Source organism: Ursus americanus, chromosome 14 (genome assembly GCF_024610735.1).
Source record: "Ursus americanus isolate L20-20 chromosome 14, mUrsAme1.1.p, whole genome shotgun sequence".
Taxonomy (NCBI): domain Eukaryota; kingdom Metazoa; phylum Chordata; class Mammalia; order Carnivora; family Ursidae; genus Ursus; species Ursus americanus.
Window position 1 is genome coordinate 10,071,884 of NC_142140.1, and position 14,305 is coordinate 10,086,188.

The 14,305-nt window shown below is 38.6% G+C and overlaps 1 protein-coding gene and 1 long non-coding RNA gene across 4 annotated transcripts in view; one reads left to right on the plus strand and one right to left on the minus strand.

The window, feature by feature from the left end:
• LOC148108910 (uncharacterized) overlaps positions 1-14,305 on the plus strand; it is a 189,357-nt gene that overhangs the window by 135,646 nt on the left and 39,406 nt on the right. The gene's annotated exons all lie outside the window — the stretch shown is intronic.
• The window catches only part of GRM7 (glutamate metabotropic receptor 7), an 853,586-nt gene that overhangs the window by 51,276 nt on the left and 788,005 nt on the right, over positions 1-14,305 (minus strand). For all 3 annotated transcript variants that reach the window (XR_015726624.1, XM_087866838.1, XM_045808129.2), the window contains exon 9: positions 5,515-5,761. Coding sequence is in view for 2 of the 3 variants with exons in the window: in XM_087866838.1 (XP_087722964.1) it covers positions 5,515-5,761 (247 nt within the window). In the remaining variant the exon portion in view is untranslated. The remainder of the gene's footprint in view (positions 1-5,514; positions 5,762-14,305) is intronic.

A 14,305-nucleotide genomic window follows, 5' to 3' on the forward strand; every position in this document is an offset into this window, starting at 1 on the left:
TTTAAAGCAGTCGGGTTTTAGTTGCTTGAGCTGTAGCCGTTGAGGGAACCAGCTCCCAGTTAACTTATCTATCTGGTCAGAGCTTTCTTTTCTTCCTTTTCCCATCCTTTTTTTTTTTTTTTTCCTCAGCCTAGTCCAGCTATGCTGACCAGCCTGCATGGTTAGTCCAGTAGGATGAAACAAATAGCATAATGTTGAGAATGTTAGAGATCCAAACAAATGAAGAAGCAAAACAAAACAAAAACCATAACAAATTAGCACAGCACAGAAGCGTGTTCCAGAATCTTCTAGGCATCTTTACTTATATAGGGTTTGGTGCCCACATCCATTTTCCAGCAGTGTATATATTTTTAAATGCCTCCTTATATTGACAGTTCAACTATTTTATGTAGTAATTACCTCCTTTAAGAAGAGCATAAATTTCCATGTATATGTTTTCCTTATCGTAGGTGCAAAAATGGTAGTAAAAATGAAAAAAAAAAGAGCATCAGAATACAAACATATTTAAAATATCTTATTTTAGATTTTCTATTTTAGGTATAAATTGTTGTTCTTCTAAAATATGCTTCATCATACAGTGTACTCATTGGTCTAGTGTATGTGGCCACTATGTCAGAGTCAGTTAATCACACATTCCCACATCCAAGAAGGGGGAGTCCCAAGCTGTCCACCTGCCTGACATCTCTAGCCGCTACTGACCTTCCAGAGTCTAAACTATCTGCAACCCTTGCAGGCACTTGAGTACTTTCTCTGTACTACCGGGGGATGTTGGCTTAGAAAATGGATAGTAGTTTAGGACAAAGATAGCTTAGGGCCACTCATCACTATGCACTGTGATCCTTTATAAGGACAGCGTCTGACTAGGGGTTAATTTGCAGAGCATCTTCTGTTTCTGACCAGTCCAGGTGAGGAAGGCAGCAGTTTTTATCCACCCCTCCCAATATAGCCATGCTGCCTCAGTTAATAGTATTCATCCAACTGGAGAAGGGTCCTAGTGGCCATCGATAAGCCAAGTCCCAAGCACAACAGGTCCTCTTGTTTATTTGGCATCTCTACGTTTGCCATGAACAAACATCTGCCAAGTCAGCAATAGAAAGTGTGGGGAAACATGCTGAATTAGGCTGCAGATGTGAGAACCAGAGCTTAAGGTGCCCTTCTTCTTAGAAAGGAATGTGGAGAAGGCATCGTCATGGCCACGTTTAAGCTATCCGAAGTAGGTCAGGCTCTTCTGATCCTCTAGCAATAGAAATCTTGTTTGTATACATAATAATTCAACAAGTAGCTGCACTAAGCCCTTAGACCTCCTACTGTTTTTCAATCCCAATGCAGAAGCCAACTAGCACTTGCCCAACTCTGAGTATCTAATGCCAGTAGTGTACAGATACGTTAAAATTTTAAGAGAATTTACTTTTTGTGCATTCCACATGGAAGTTTTTCTTCTAAGCAATGGAATTTTGACCACAGAAGCAACCTAAGAGGAAAACTGAGCTTCTCGGGGAAAACTCAGGCAGTGCGGGGGCAGTTTTAATTTCTGCCCCTAGTAAGCCAACAAGCAAATTCGTTTTTATGTAGACACGTAGCTGCAGTAGATGAGTAGAAGCGTGCATGCACCAGATGGCAAGCTGCAATGATGGAGCAGAGCTGTTAGAAATGAAAACACTCAAGATTGAAATACATTGAGACTAAGTGTTTAGAGCAACAATGAATAAGGGGACATTGCTGTTTCATTATTTACTTTGTAGCTCACACTATAAACCCGACTTCCTCTCGGATACCCTCCCTCAGAGAATAGTGTACAGAATTTCCCCTTTGGAAAGACATGTTCCTTTCTCAAGTACGTGGTGTGTGCTTTTGTTTCTTTTTCACCAGACAGCTTAATTTCAGCAAATAATTCCTTTTTCTCTGCTACCAAAGTTCAGAAACTAGAGAATATTTGAGCTATATTTGGTATTAAATAGAATATAGTAATATTCCCTCACATCAGGTAGTCCTATTGTTTATTTTCATGAATTGAATTTTTCATTACTGCTTTTGCCTATATACATACATTTTTGCATTGCTCAGGACTGGTTTTCTGAATGAAATTATTACTATCTATGATACCACTATTTCCAGATTAGTGGCTCCTTCTAGATCATTTCATATAACTACTTGATTGTATTTTTGTCTCATATCGAATGTTTCATCCCTTTAAGTTGACTTTATCCCGGGTCAACCTCATTGCTAAAACTTTGGGAGACGTTTCCAATACGTGTCCTAGATAAAATCCTTGCCTATTAAGACATACTAATTTCTAAAGCTGAGCTTTCTGATAATAGTAGCCACAAACACAGATGGCTATTTAAACTGAAATTATTTAAAATAAATAGCATTTTTCCTCAGTTAAGGAGCCATATTTCAAGGGCTGATTGGCCATGTGTGACCAGAACATTTCTACCACTACAGAAGGCTCTGTTGGGCAGATGTTGTGTGGATAAACTCTTTTGATGGGGGGAGAGGCTTCGGGAGCTGGGTCATCAGAAACGCCAATGTTTGGAGGTACATGAATCTCCTCCTATGGTTAGGCAAATAGCTATCCAAATTGTGCTATTTTAGAGAGTGTCTACACAAAACAAAACACTAAAACAATTTTTAAATTATTTTGAACTGCTTATAGACAAGGACCCTATTTGATTTCATTTTCCCCCCTGAAATGTTTATTTTTGCTCTGTGTAGACACCAAAACATCATTGACAAAACCCAACAAAACTTTTCATGGGAAGGCACCAAATGAATTCCAAATGGAATAATTGTCATGATCGGCATAGATGGTAAGTTATATAAATTTTTGACTAAGTAAGATGAGGCCTCTACCTGGGCAGCCTTCTTTGAGCCCAAGTTACTCCTGTCTTTGTAGACAACACAGAAACAATAATACATTTCCCAGCACATTTAACTAAAGAGTCTGCCACACACATCATTATATGCTTTATATGCAACCTGAATCATCAGTCGAGGAAGCCAAGAGAGTAATTTCTGTTTTGGAATTATGACATGACCTTTACATTCTAAGGAACAGAGCAGCAAAGAGAAGGAGGCGTGGCTTTGGGAGTCAGACCTGGGTTTCAGTCCAACACCCACTGCTAACTAGATGTGTGACTTTGGTGATGGCACTTAATCTCACTAAGCCTGGGTTTCTTCATTAAAAAGAACAATTCTCCTACAGAGGTACTGTGAGGGGTAAGAGATCTTTCACACAAAGCATTTTGGATAATGCCTATTTCAACGGGTAGCTGATGCAAGTATTAGCAGTAGTATTAGTATTACTATTAGTACTAGTGTCAGTAGTGGTGTTAGTGTTAGCATTTTACAACCATTATTGTATCCAAAACAGCTTCAGCAAGGATGGAACCTAATCATTAAAAGTTAATAATAGTAGAAATGTTGTTTGAAACCTAATTATTTTTAAGTAGCGAAGTATTGAATTACCCAAATTCAGAACTTCTAACATGGTTATTTTTTTTCCATACATACAGACTTTTGACCGTATTTTCTCCTTATTGATTTTTGGGCATATCTAGTGAATTTGTGTGTGTGTGTGTGTGCGTGTGTGTGCGTGTGTGTGTGCGTGCGCCCAGATATAAATGTAAAACACGTAATGAAATGTCTCTAGGATAAATGTTTTATAAAATGCAAGTGTGGCAAGGGGTCCTAGAATAAAACACTACAGAAGTATAAATGTGCAGGTATATTTACCAACACAAGTATGCATAGAAATAGATGCTTATGCATCTATATTCATGGGAATATTTCTTTTTGGGCATCAGTTGCATCTACCTCCAAACAGTCTTTAACTGGACCATCACATCCACATAACCAATCACATTAAAATGTACTTTTCTGCCTTTTAAGGAATAAAAGGACGGTAACAATTGATATATTATTTTCTAGATGCATAATGTTATGACACACTTATGACATAAATATCAGTATCTCCATTTTAAACATGAAGATGCTGAGCTTTAGGATAGCTCCGTGATTCTCAAAGCCACACGGCTGGGAAGTGGAGTTGGGATTTGAACCCAGGTCTGTCTCACCCCGGAGCCTCTTCCGACATCACATCAAATTCCACAGGATTCGCTATCCAATTTCCCGCCTCTCAATTGACCATTTGCTCTGAAGACACAAGAACAGAGGCTATACATTCATTCTGTTGCTCCTTTCTCTCGGTGTGATCTTTGTCCTTCCTCTTGCCTTGTCCCAGAATCCCTTCTATTAAAGGTCCAAGCGAAGCCCACACTATTGTTAACAAGCCTTTGTACCCCGTCTACATATTCTCAATGAGTTTCACAATATTCACTCAGCCAACTGCTTAGAAAAAGAGAGGAGCCAAGATCATGGATCTCTGCACGGTATTTGTTAGGGACAAACTCTGTTGCCTCCTGCTTTTCAAAGATCTCTCCTTACTTGCAGAGTATACACGATTACCTCGGAGTCTTTAGAATAGGGATTCCTTTCTGCTTGGTGAGAAGCCTTTGTCTATGACAAAATGAGTCCATAACTAAAAAATGTCTTGAAGGATTTAATGGACAACGTGAATCCCTCTCTACTTTTTAAAACAAAGTATTGTGAACACTCAAATCTGCCACATTCTATTTGGAACTGGTCAACTCATTCCTAAAAAACAAATCCTGGAAATAGTATTTTTAATCTAAAATGCACTCTTACCACCATATCATTAGTAAAATTGGCAATGAGAATTCTATGTGTTTAACCTCAAGTTAAACGGTCTTGTTTTCTTACAAATTGGTATGTGTATGTCCATCTTTTTGGAGTCATTTGCAGGGGTGACTAGAGGCTACCCAGGGGTTGCAGATAGGCAAGGTAGCATATCACATGTGACATGTCACCCTTAATCCCCTCCCTGATGTTAGGTCTTTCACGGAAGGAAACTCTCCTGCAGTGGCATGGGAAATGTTTTTCCCATGTGGGGATGTCACGACCATGATGGTACTCAGCCTGTATACTTGGGTGTTTTCTTATTTCTAGAAAGCTTGCTTAGTGAAGAATCATAACTTACTCTACATTCATGTTCCAGTGAAAAGAAGTTTTGCTTTCTAAGTCATTAAATATTCCAGTTTTATTCCCACTGCTACAGTTCAGTCAGGTGTTAAAGCTTCCCTACTAGGAATTTGTTCCCCTAACATAAGGAGAGCAAGAAAGGTGGGTCACAACCTGACAGCTACGTTTCTGTCAATTGGAGGGTTTGGTACCAGTGAACAAGAAGGAAGGGGGAGATTTCACACTTCAGAAACAGAGCCTCTATAAGCTTTTTTTTCCCACAGGGAGCAAAAGTGAAATGGGGGCAAGAACAAGACAAACTCTTAAGAGCAAAGGTTAGCATTCACCCAGGAACCCACTCCGTTAAGACAAGAATGGACACCATATTTCTCCAAAGAAAGGCAAACTCATACCACAGTTCCTAGAGCTTCCTGATGTAGGAGGGGAAGTTGAAAGGAAAGGAAAGTTACTTACTGTTTGGGTCTATGTTTTCACAGAGTTCTGTCTTTGCCTCACCGTTGGGTCTGTCACTGGGTTTGTGTGACAGCCGCGATGACATGGTGGCTGCCGTGACTACCGCCTTGAAGCTTCGCTTCCGCTTCTGGACATTGAGTTCAGGGTGGAAAATGATGATGTACACTTTCGGCATGTATAGCATCCCCAGAGCCACTGACGCACTTAGGTTCATGGAGATTGTAAGTGTGGTAGTTTGTATGTAGAGCTAGGAGACACAACACACAAGACACTATTACAAATAAAATGACTGCAAAGGGAGTCTAAATACTTAACACATGACATCAAGAATGACTTTGGAGAGAAACCATAGCCATCTCCAGGGCCTTCTCATTAGGAAAAAAAAAAAAAAAGGAAGTCAGTATTACTTGGCATATTTATTGGAGAGTTTTTGCATATATTAATCGATCAAATGCGTTTGGGTGAATCCGTGTGCTTGCTTGCCCTGGAGAAGTCTCCTACATGGAAGTTCATAGTAGTAATCAGAGCTGAAGTACTTTCAGTCAGAATGGCAGATGAATAATGAAGACATGAAAATCACAGAAATTTGTAATCTTAAGCGTGGTTATTTTATATCTTCCATATATACATAAAAGGATTAATACTAGATGATTTCTTGCTACATGAAGACTCTGGGAGCTTTGAAAGTTATGTTAGTATATGTCCCTTTTTGTGTTATTTTTTTTTTAACTGTTCACCTTCACCATACCTACAAAGTAGTGAGTTAAGTTGCCCTGAAAAGTAAGCCCTTCTTGCTTAGTTCTGATTTATGAAACACTGATGGCAAGGACCCAAGATCTAGTGATGTTGGCTTATCTGGTCTCTTTATGTTGACAAATTGCTAATAAGGTGTAAAACCATCCTGACACTGTGTTATTTGTGGTGTGGATGGTGTCTCCATGACTGTCCTTGTCTCCTTTGGCTCCCCTGAAAAATCAGTAAACAACCATTCACTTACTGCGCAGTGTGTTAAATCACTGCCTTGGTTATAAACCTGAAAAGAAGGGCATGGGAAGTTGTAAGATCGGTAAGGAGAAAGCTACAGACAACTTGCCTTGGTCCAGTTGTGTTTATGAAGTGCCCTCTTTTGTGATCTGGAGCCCCACCCCTGTATATTTAGATATGTTTGTCTTTTGCGTGACTTCTAAAGGCTAGATTAAATGTGAGGTGACGGATGTGTTAATTAATGTGATGTGGTAATCATTTCTCAATTATACATATATTAAATCATCACACTGTATGCCTTAAAAAGGATCATGTTGTATGAACCTGAATAGGTACAGTTTTTGTTAATCATACCCTAGTAAAGCAATATATAAATGAATACATTCATTCATTCATAAAATTCCAATTACATTAAACAAAATGAATAGATACCATGGCCTTTTGTGTCAGTGGAAAGCCAACGATATATTTATTCAGTCATGGTACTCCATAACTAGGTCTTCCCATTGATCAGAGGATACAATCCCCATCCTTAATGGAGTCTACAAGGCCCCTGTGGTCTGCCCCCTGCCAACTTTTTCAGACTAATTTGCCACCACTTTTCCCCCACTCTTCTCCCCAGGTCACCATCCGACACTCCTTTAGGTCTTGAAGATGTTGTGTTCATTCAACCACAGAACCCTTAATACGTGTGCTATCTCTTTATTTTTGTTTTCCTCTGTATGGAATGATTATCCTCTGCTTCTTAGAACATCCATCCTAGGCTACCCTCACCTACAGCCTCAAGTCTAGGCCAGCTTCTTTACTTACACACCCAGAGAACTGTTTTCTTCATATCATTGGTCTCTACTTGTAATTATATACCTTTTGCCCCAATCATTTGACTGGCCATCTCTCTCTGACTAGGCCATGAGTACCATGAAGGCAGGAACAAGTGTCTGTGGTACATCATTGTGTCTGTAGTACTGACAAATAGTAGGCAATTAAATAAACATGATAGAGGAGCTCATTTGTTTGTATAATGGGTGTCTTTTTCCTACCTGTGATTCAAACAGTTTTTCTCTAAACATACAAGAATTTCTACCAGACATATTGACTGCCTGGATATTTCTGTATTATATTTCAAACCAAGGCTCTGGTGAAGAAATTAAAAGAGACTCTGCCATCTCATGTGGAAGGAATACAGTTTTCCAACAAACATTAATTTGAATGTGCATGTCTTTGAATGGTTTTAAGGAGCTGCCAGCGGCTAACTGTATAATACATAATGAATGTAAAATAGAAAGACAAAACAATATTGAATTAATGATTCTTTTGGTTGTGAACCAGACTGTATTTTAAAAGCTCATCTTTCGTATTGGAAAAGGTTTGACTTTAACTCCATTCCACCATGCTAAGCTACACTGTTTAAGAAAGGCTTACCATGGTCACAAGGCTTCCAGGACCTAGGCAATGTTGCTTCCTTCCTTCATGATCCCTGCTGTCATCCTACTAAGGAGGACTCTGCAGATCATGGTTTAGCAGTCCAAAAAAGAAAATGATATAATTTGACCTATGGTTTTGGTTCTGTTTCTCTGTTCATGAGCAAATTTTACAGTTGAAGAAATCATCCATAGTTTGTTTATTACTTAAACATAACCGTAAATTACGTATATACATATGCTTATATATGAGTGTCTCTCTGTGTGTGTACACACTTTTTACTAACGAAGACTACTTAGCAATTTAAGACCTCAAAAGCTATGATGTTCATTTTACGGAGTGTTTGATTTCATTATTCTCAAACTAGAGCCCATTGATATTTTGTGCTGAAAGTTTTGCAGTCTCTGGTGATACCTCGGAAGTATGTGAAAACCAACATGAATTCCATTGACCAAATTGCTGCCCCACATTTCCTCTTTATAATGCGTAGTGTTTAAGAATGAGTGGTCTGAAGCTGGCCTGAGTTCGATTCCCATTTCCTAGTTCTGTGACCCAGGGCAAAGAGTTTGGCCTGGCTATGCCTCAGCTTTTGCATCTGTAAATGGGGATGTTAATACCTCATAATGTTGTGTTGACCATTAAATCAGTGTTTGTAAAGTACTTAGGATCAGAACCAACAATACTATAAAAGTATTTTGTAATAAGTATATAGGTATAAAGATATGAAAGCTTTAGTCTACAAGGATCCCAGAGGTATTGGTCCACAAGGATTCAACCCCACCAAGCCCCAGGAGAGGACCCAAGTCACTGTCTCTGGCCTTTGGTGGGAGATTCACCTTTTGACTGTGTTTATCGTACCATCAACTTTTAGTACATTCTTTTAACAAATTATAACCTATTTATTTTTAGTCTTGAGGCCATTCCTATTTTACCTGCTGCTTACTGTAAAATACATTACCTTGTTTATTTAACCCTGGGTATTTGACAATATTTTATCTTCTTTTTTTTTTTTTTTAAGATTTTATTTATTTGACAGAGATAGAGACAGCCAGCGAGAGAGGGAACACAAGCAGGGGGAGCGGGAGAGGAAGAAGCAGGCTCATAGCTGAAGAGCCTGATGTGGGGCTCGATCCCATAACGCCGGGATCACGCGCTGAGCCGAAGGCAGGCGCTTAACCGCTGTGCCACCCAGGCGCCCCTACAATATTTTATCTTCTTTATAATTTCTTTAGCAAGGTCAAGGCATTGATGATCATTGTTGGTCCCTTTCATCAAAACATAGAGGCCCTTGACACATGGTTTTTCTGAGATCAAGCCTCTCCTCAGGGCTGGTATTCAACTAAGTCTCATCCCATTCTGGCTTTCTGAGGACCATCCCCAGTGGAGCTAAGTCTCCCCACCTTGGCCAATCCTCAATGACTCAGGCCAGTGGGAAGGATGCAGATTGCCTTGGAATTTCCATGTGTTTTGAGAATTAAGACTTCATTTTATCATCACCCTAAATGAATTTCTAGAATCTAGTTTCTGCTCCTTGGTTGAATGTGGTTTTTCTAGCACCCATCATATATAATTCAGCTTATATAACCAAATAGCATTCAGGCAAGGAATTTACAGTCAAGCCAACAAAGAGCTTTGCATATATTCTAGAACAGTGGTTATTTTAAAGTCTAATCCATGGAATTTGGGACTATAACTGTTCTCTCTGTCCATCAGTTTCTTCATTTGTAGAATGAAGATAATAATGAGTCCTACTTCATATGGTGGTTTTGAAGATCTAATAAATATATGAAAAATGCTTAGCATAATGCCTAGGAAATAAGTACCAATGAAATGTTAACTACTTATTATTATAGCTACTTTTTATTATAACTACTATTTATATTCTGCTTAATATTTATTTAGATTAGGTTGTTGGGGTATATATCTCAAGATGAAGGCTCATAACCATTTTCATCTATTTTAAACTTTTTACAGATGTCTCATTAACTAGGTTGTAGTGTCTAAAACACCAGGCCTATTTATGTCTGGTCTGACTGAAATGTACCAGCAAGTATATTGTTAAGAGTTTACAGGTATATGCTTAATTTAATGCCAGGCAAAGCCCACCTGAATCTTCTTTATCTTGGTCTAAGTTCATTATCAGATAAAATGCTAATCCATATTATGAGATGCCATTATTGTTTTGCAAGGTGGTATGCACTACATTACTTGAGTTCTCTTTGTCTAATGTTTTATTGCTGAGATACTAAGAAATTTGAAAAGTGGTCAGATAGTGCTCATGAGCAACTCTGAAATTTGCCATCTCTTCTGTGTAAATATATTTTGAGAGATTTCAAGGCAAGCTATTAAAAGTTGTAATAGTGACAGGCTTCAAACTTTGAACATCATAGCATTTGAGATACTGTCCAAAGAAAAATGAGAAAAAGGAAGAAGTAAGGAAAAAAATTTGTAGAACACAGAAACAGATACAAAACTGGAAAAACTCAATTTCAGATTTTTAAGTTCATCAAAATACTCTCATCATTACTGCCGATATCCTTAGACGTATATACTATACAAATGAACTAACAATATATTTATACTAATGAATTACCAACTTTATCTGTAAAAATCCTGTATCAGAAGAAGAGTTCTAGGACTATTTGTTGGTGTCAAACCATGGATGTAAGAGATTATTAACTCATGACCCATGCTGTAGATTCACTGTTAGTTCTATTTTCTAGATGGGCTATGTGAAAGACTTTTCCACTGTTGGTGCGTTCATCCATGTACTGGTTCTCCATTTTACTGAGATACTACCAAATGCCCGCACTGGCTCAAACACTAAGTACACCACTGTGAAGATGATAGACATTCTCCCTCCATTGGGGAGCCATACTTTAGTGCCAGGAGGAAGGCAATTAAGAATGAACTAATTCCTCATGCATCAACGGTTCACCAAGTTCTTTTTCCCACAATGTATATGGGCCCCTGTTTTCCCCTCCTCTTGTCATTTCCTTTGCTGACCTGTTGTGCTTCTGACACCTTGTTTCTATTTGATGCTTCATCCAGTGGCCTCTTCTACATACAGCCTTCCCTGTGTCCCCAGTCAGGGCAGTTCCCCTGTTGGCCCTTGTCATAGGTACAGCTCCAAAGAGCACTTAACCTGGTCTGCTCAAAACTGTATAGCCAGTTAGTTGTGCTTTAACCCTTGCTTTGAAAACGCAAATGCATCCCTAGCAGATGGATATATTAGGGAACAATTTGAGTACAACACAAAGTTTGTGTTTGCACGTGTATGATCTTTTCCCCCAAGAAACAGTAGAGGAGCACAGTAAACTACATCCAGCTGGACCAAGCCGTTCAGGAACACACAAAGTGCTCACACACACACACACACACACACCTCAAACGTCTGCCTGCCTCCTTCGCATAATTTTACAATAAATCACAAACAGCAAAGCTTCTGGCACCTCCTTCCATGAGCAAACTTTACCTCCTTAAGGTAAAATGCCATATTTATTATAACATTTATGCACTGCCTAGCCATTTACTTGTATAAAAGCAGGCCACCATTTTTATCAGATTTTTTTTTTAATGTCACTGGTGATGTTTTTGAGTGTTATGTCCCTAACTCAATTTTTCCCATAACTCTTATGTTTTTATCGCACAATTTTGCATAGCATGGTGGTTTTTAAGAAAACACATGTCACATTAGAGCAGAACCAACTGGATAAGAAACACAATGTCTGCTAAAAAGTGTTCATGTATTAAATTCTGGTGAATAAAAAGTTCTACAGGTATTAGGTACCATAAACATCCTTGGCGTTCAACATTGTTTGAGGAACGCTATTATTTGTAGTTGTTAGTATTATCACTATTATTTTTGTTATTATTTGTGTGCCTCCATTTCCTTATTTCTAGAGTAGAGATAATAATAGTACCTCTCTTAGCAGGTTGTTGGGACCAAATGGGTTGACCAATGTGAAATACACAGAAGGGTGTATAGCCTGTAGCAACCATTCAGTCAAGTGTATTAGTACCACTGACTTATTAATTGGCTATAACATGAAATAGTTTTCTTAATATTAGTATATTTCATAATGAAAATCTTTCTTATGAAATCTGAATCACAGCCTTTTCAAGGAACAGGCATTTCAATAAGTTTGCTTCTCTTTTGTTTGAAAGTGTTCTCAAACCCCTATTTTATCTGTAACTGACTCTTTTATGAGAAAGAGTAAATTTTATGCATTCCCAAGTGACACTTGAGAACTGGGACAAGAAGGCCTTAATGAAGTCTTCAGGTAGAAAGGGAGAAGTTTCATAATCCTCACGACATCCCAAAGTCTGTGTAATAAAAATGAAAAACGTGTCTGATGGAGTCCCAAAAAAGAGGAAGTTACATTATTACCTGTTGGATGCTTGGAACATTCATATGACTGAATTAAATGAAAGTTCCTGGCAGTTAAGACCAATGTTTACTATCCTTACCACCTGCACCCCTTGCTTCCTAATTAGAGTAACCACGTTCTTGAGAAAAATAAATAAATAATGGCATATGTTTGGGGATAGGACAGGATGTTTGCAATTGGGACTTCCTCAGTCATCTGGAGGGTCAAAATAGAACTCTTGGTTTAGTTATCAAGTAATGCATGACGATAAAAGGATTCAGTATAATTATGGGGGAAAAACATTTGCTTTTCAGGGTAGAGAGAGTTGCATCTTCTAGAAGAACTGATTTCAAATCTTGGCCTCAGATTGTTGGTTGGTGACATTGGGCAAGCTACTTCACCTCTGGCAAGTGACAGACTCAAAATTCGGACCCTAGAAATTTGTTATAAGAGTCTCTGATATATAACCCCACCTCACTCTACCACTACCATGGAGATCTTCTCATCATTTGAAGTTTAAAGGGTATCATGTGTGAAAAGTAGTGCACCGTGCGTAGAATATGGTGGGTGCTCAGGAAATGCAGGTGTATTTATTACAGTTGATGCCCCATCATTTGTAGATAATTTTCATGCTGTTCTATTTAGACCTCCTATCTTTGATTTGGTAATAAAGAGGGAGAGAGGGATGGAGAGAGGGAAGAGGGCTATACATAAAGAGATGCACAGACCAAACACTCTAGGCCACACTTTGTGGATGGGTGTCTGGCACAGAATTACAAAATAATGAAGGCAACCAGATGATTATTGGACAAGACCTAGTTTTACTGTGTTTTGTTTTTGTCATTTAGTATTTCTAGGCAGACATGATATTACATCTACACACAATTACTTCCTTTATTTGAATGGACATAAGATAAGCACTCCAGGTGAATGTAAATCAGTTTCTAGAGTATGAGATAAGTGATTGTGTCATGCTTGAAATCATCAACATCTCAGTTCTTTGCTCTCCTGAGCAGAAGCCTGGTTCTGTGTCTATTCCAGTGAAATGCTGTTAGTACAACTGACCACATGCTTGGGAAGTAAGTGTTTTGCTCCCCATGACATCCTCAAGAGCTCCAGGCGACCTCAATAGCCAGTTCTTCCAGGCAGTCACTTCTGATTTTGCTAGGCATAGGAATTTCTTTCCTCTACCAGCCATCTGACTCCTCAATTTTGATTTCAAGATATCGCCCTCCATAACAACAGGCAGATTTGCTCTTTTATATATAGCCAATACTGGTACCGTTCACCCTGTTGTGTTATCTAGAAGGATATTTACCATCCCTGCTGGGTTGAGAGTCCTGCAACTCTTAGGTCACTGCCTTGCAGTGATTTAACATACAAAGGCAAAGTGTTTTCTCTACAGTCAGCCTGGAGAGACACACTTCTGCCAGATTCCATTGGCTCCCTTTGAACCTTTGGCCATATTCATCAAGAGTAAACCTAAGAGCCTTTTTGTAGGAAGCAACCTCAAATTCTTTCTTATAATATGAAAATGCTTGTTTGTACCTTGCTGGGGAATACATTAGGTAAAAGACAATGATGTTCTGTATTATTTTGCAAATAAAGCAAGCGGATTAAAAAAAAAGTTAAGTCTGAACTTAACATATTGTTTCTTTAAAAAAAAAAGATTTATTCTATTTTGAGGGGGGGGAGTGGTATAGGAAGAGGGAGAGGAGAATCTCAAGCAGACTCCCCACTGAGCACAGAGTCTGACTAGGGGCTCGATCTCATGACCCTGAGATCATGACCTGAACCAAAATCAAGAGTCGGATGCTCAACTGACTGAGCCACCCAGGTGCCCCTAAAGTATTCTGTTTCTAAAGTTGTTATTTGGAATACTCCATTTCTGTAAGTACAAAGCTGTCTAATCTTGCCAGCTTTTAAAGTCAACTTTATAGTTCTAATGAACATAAAGAGATAGAAATCAAATGAAAAAACTGATGTCAAATTAATAGCTAAAAGAAAGAGATAAT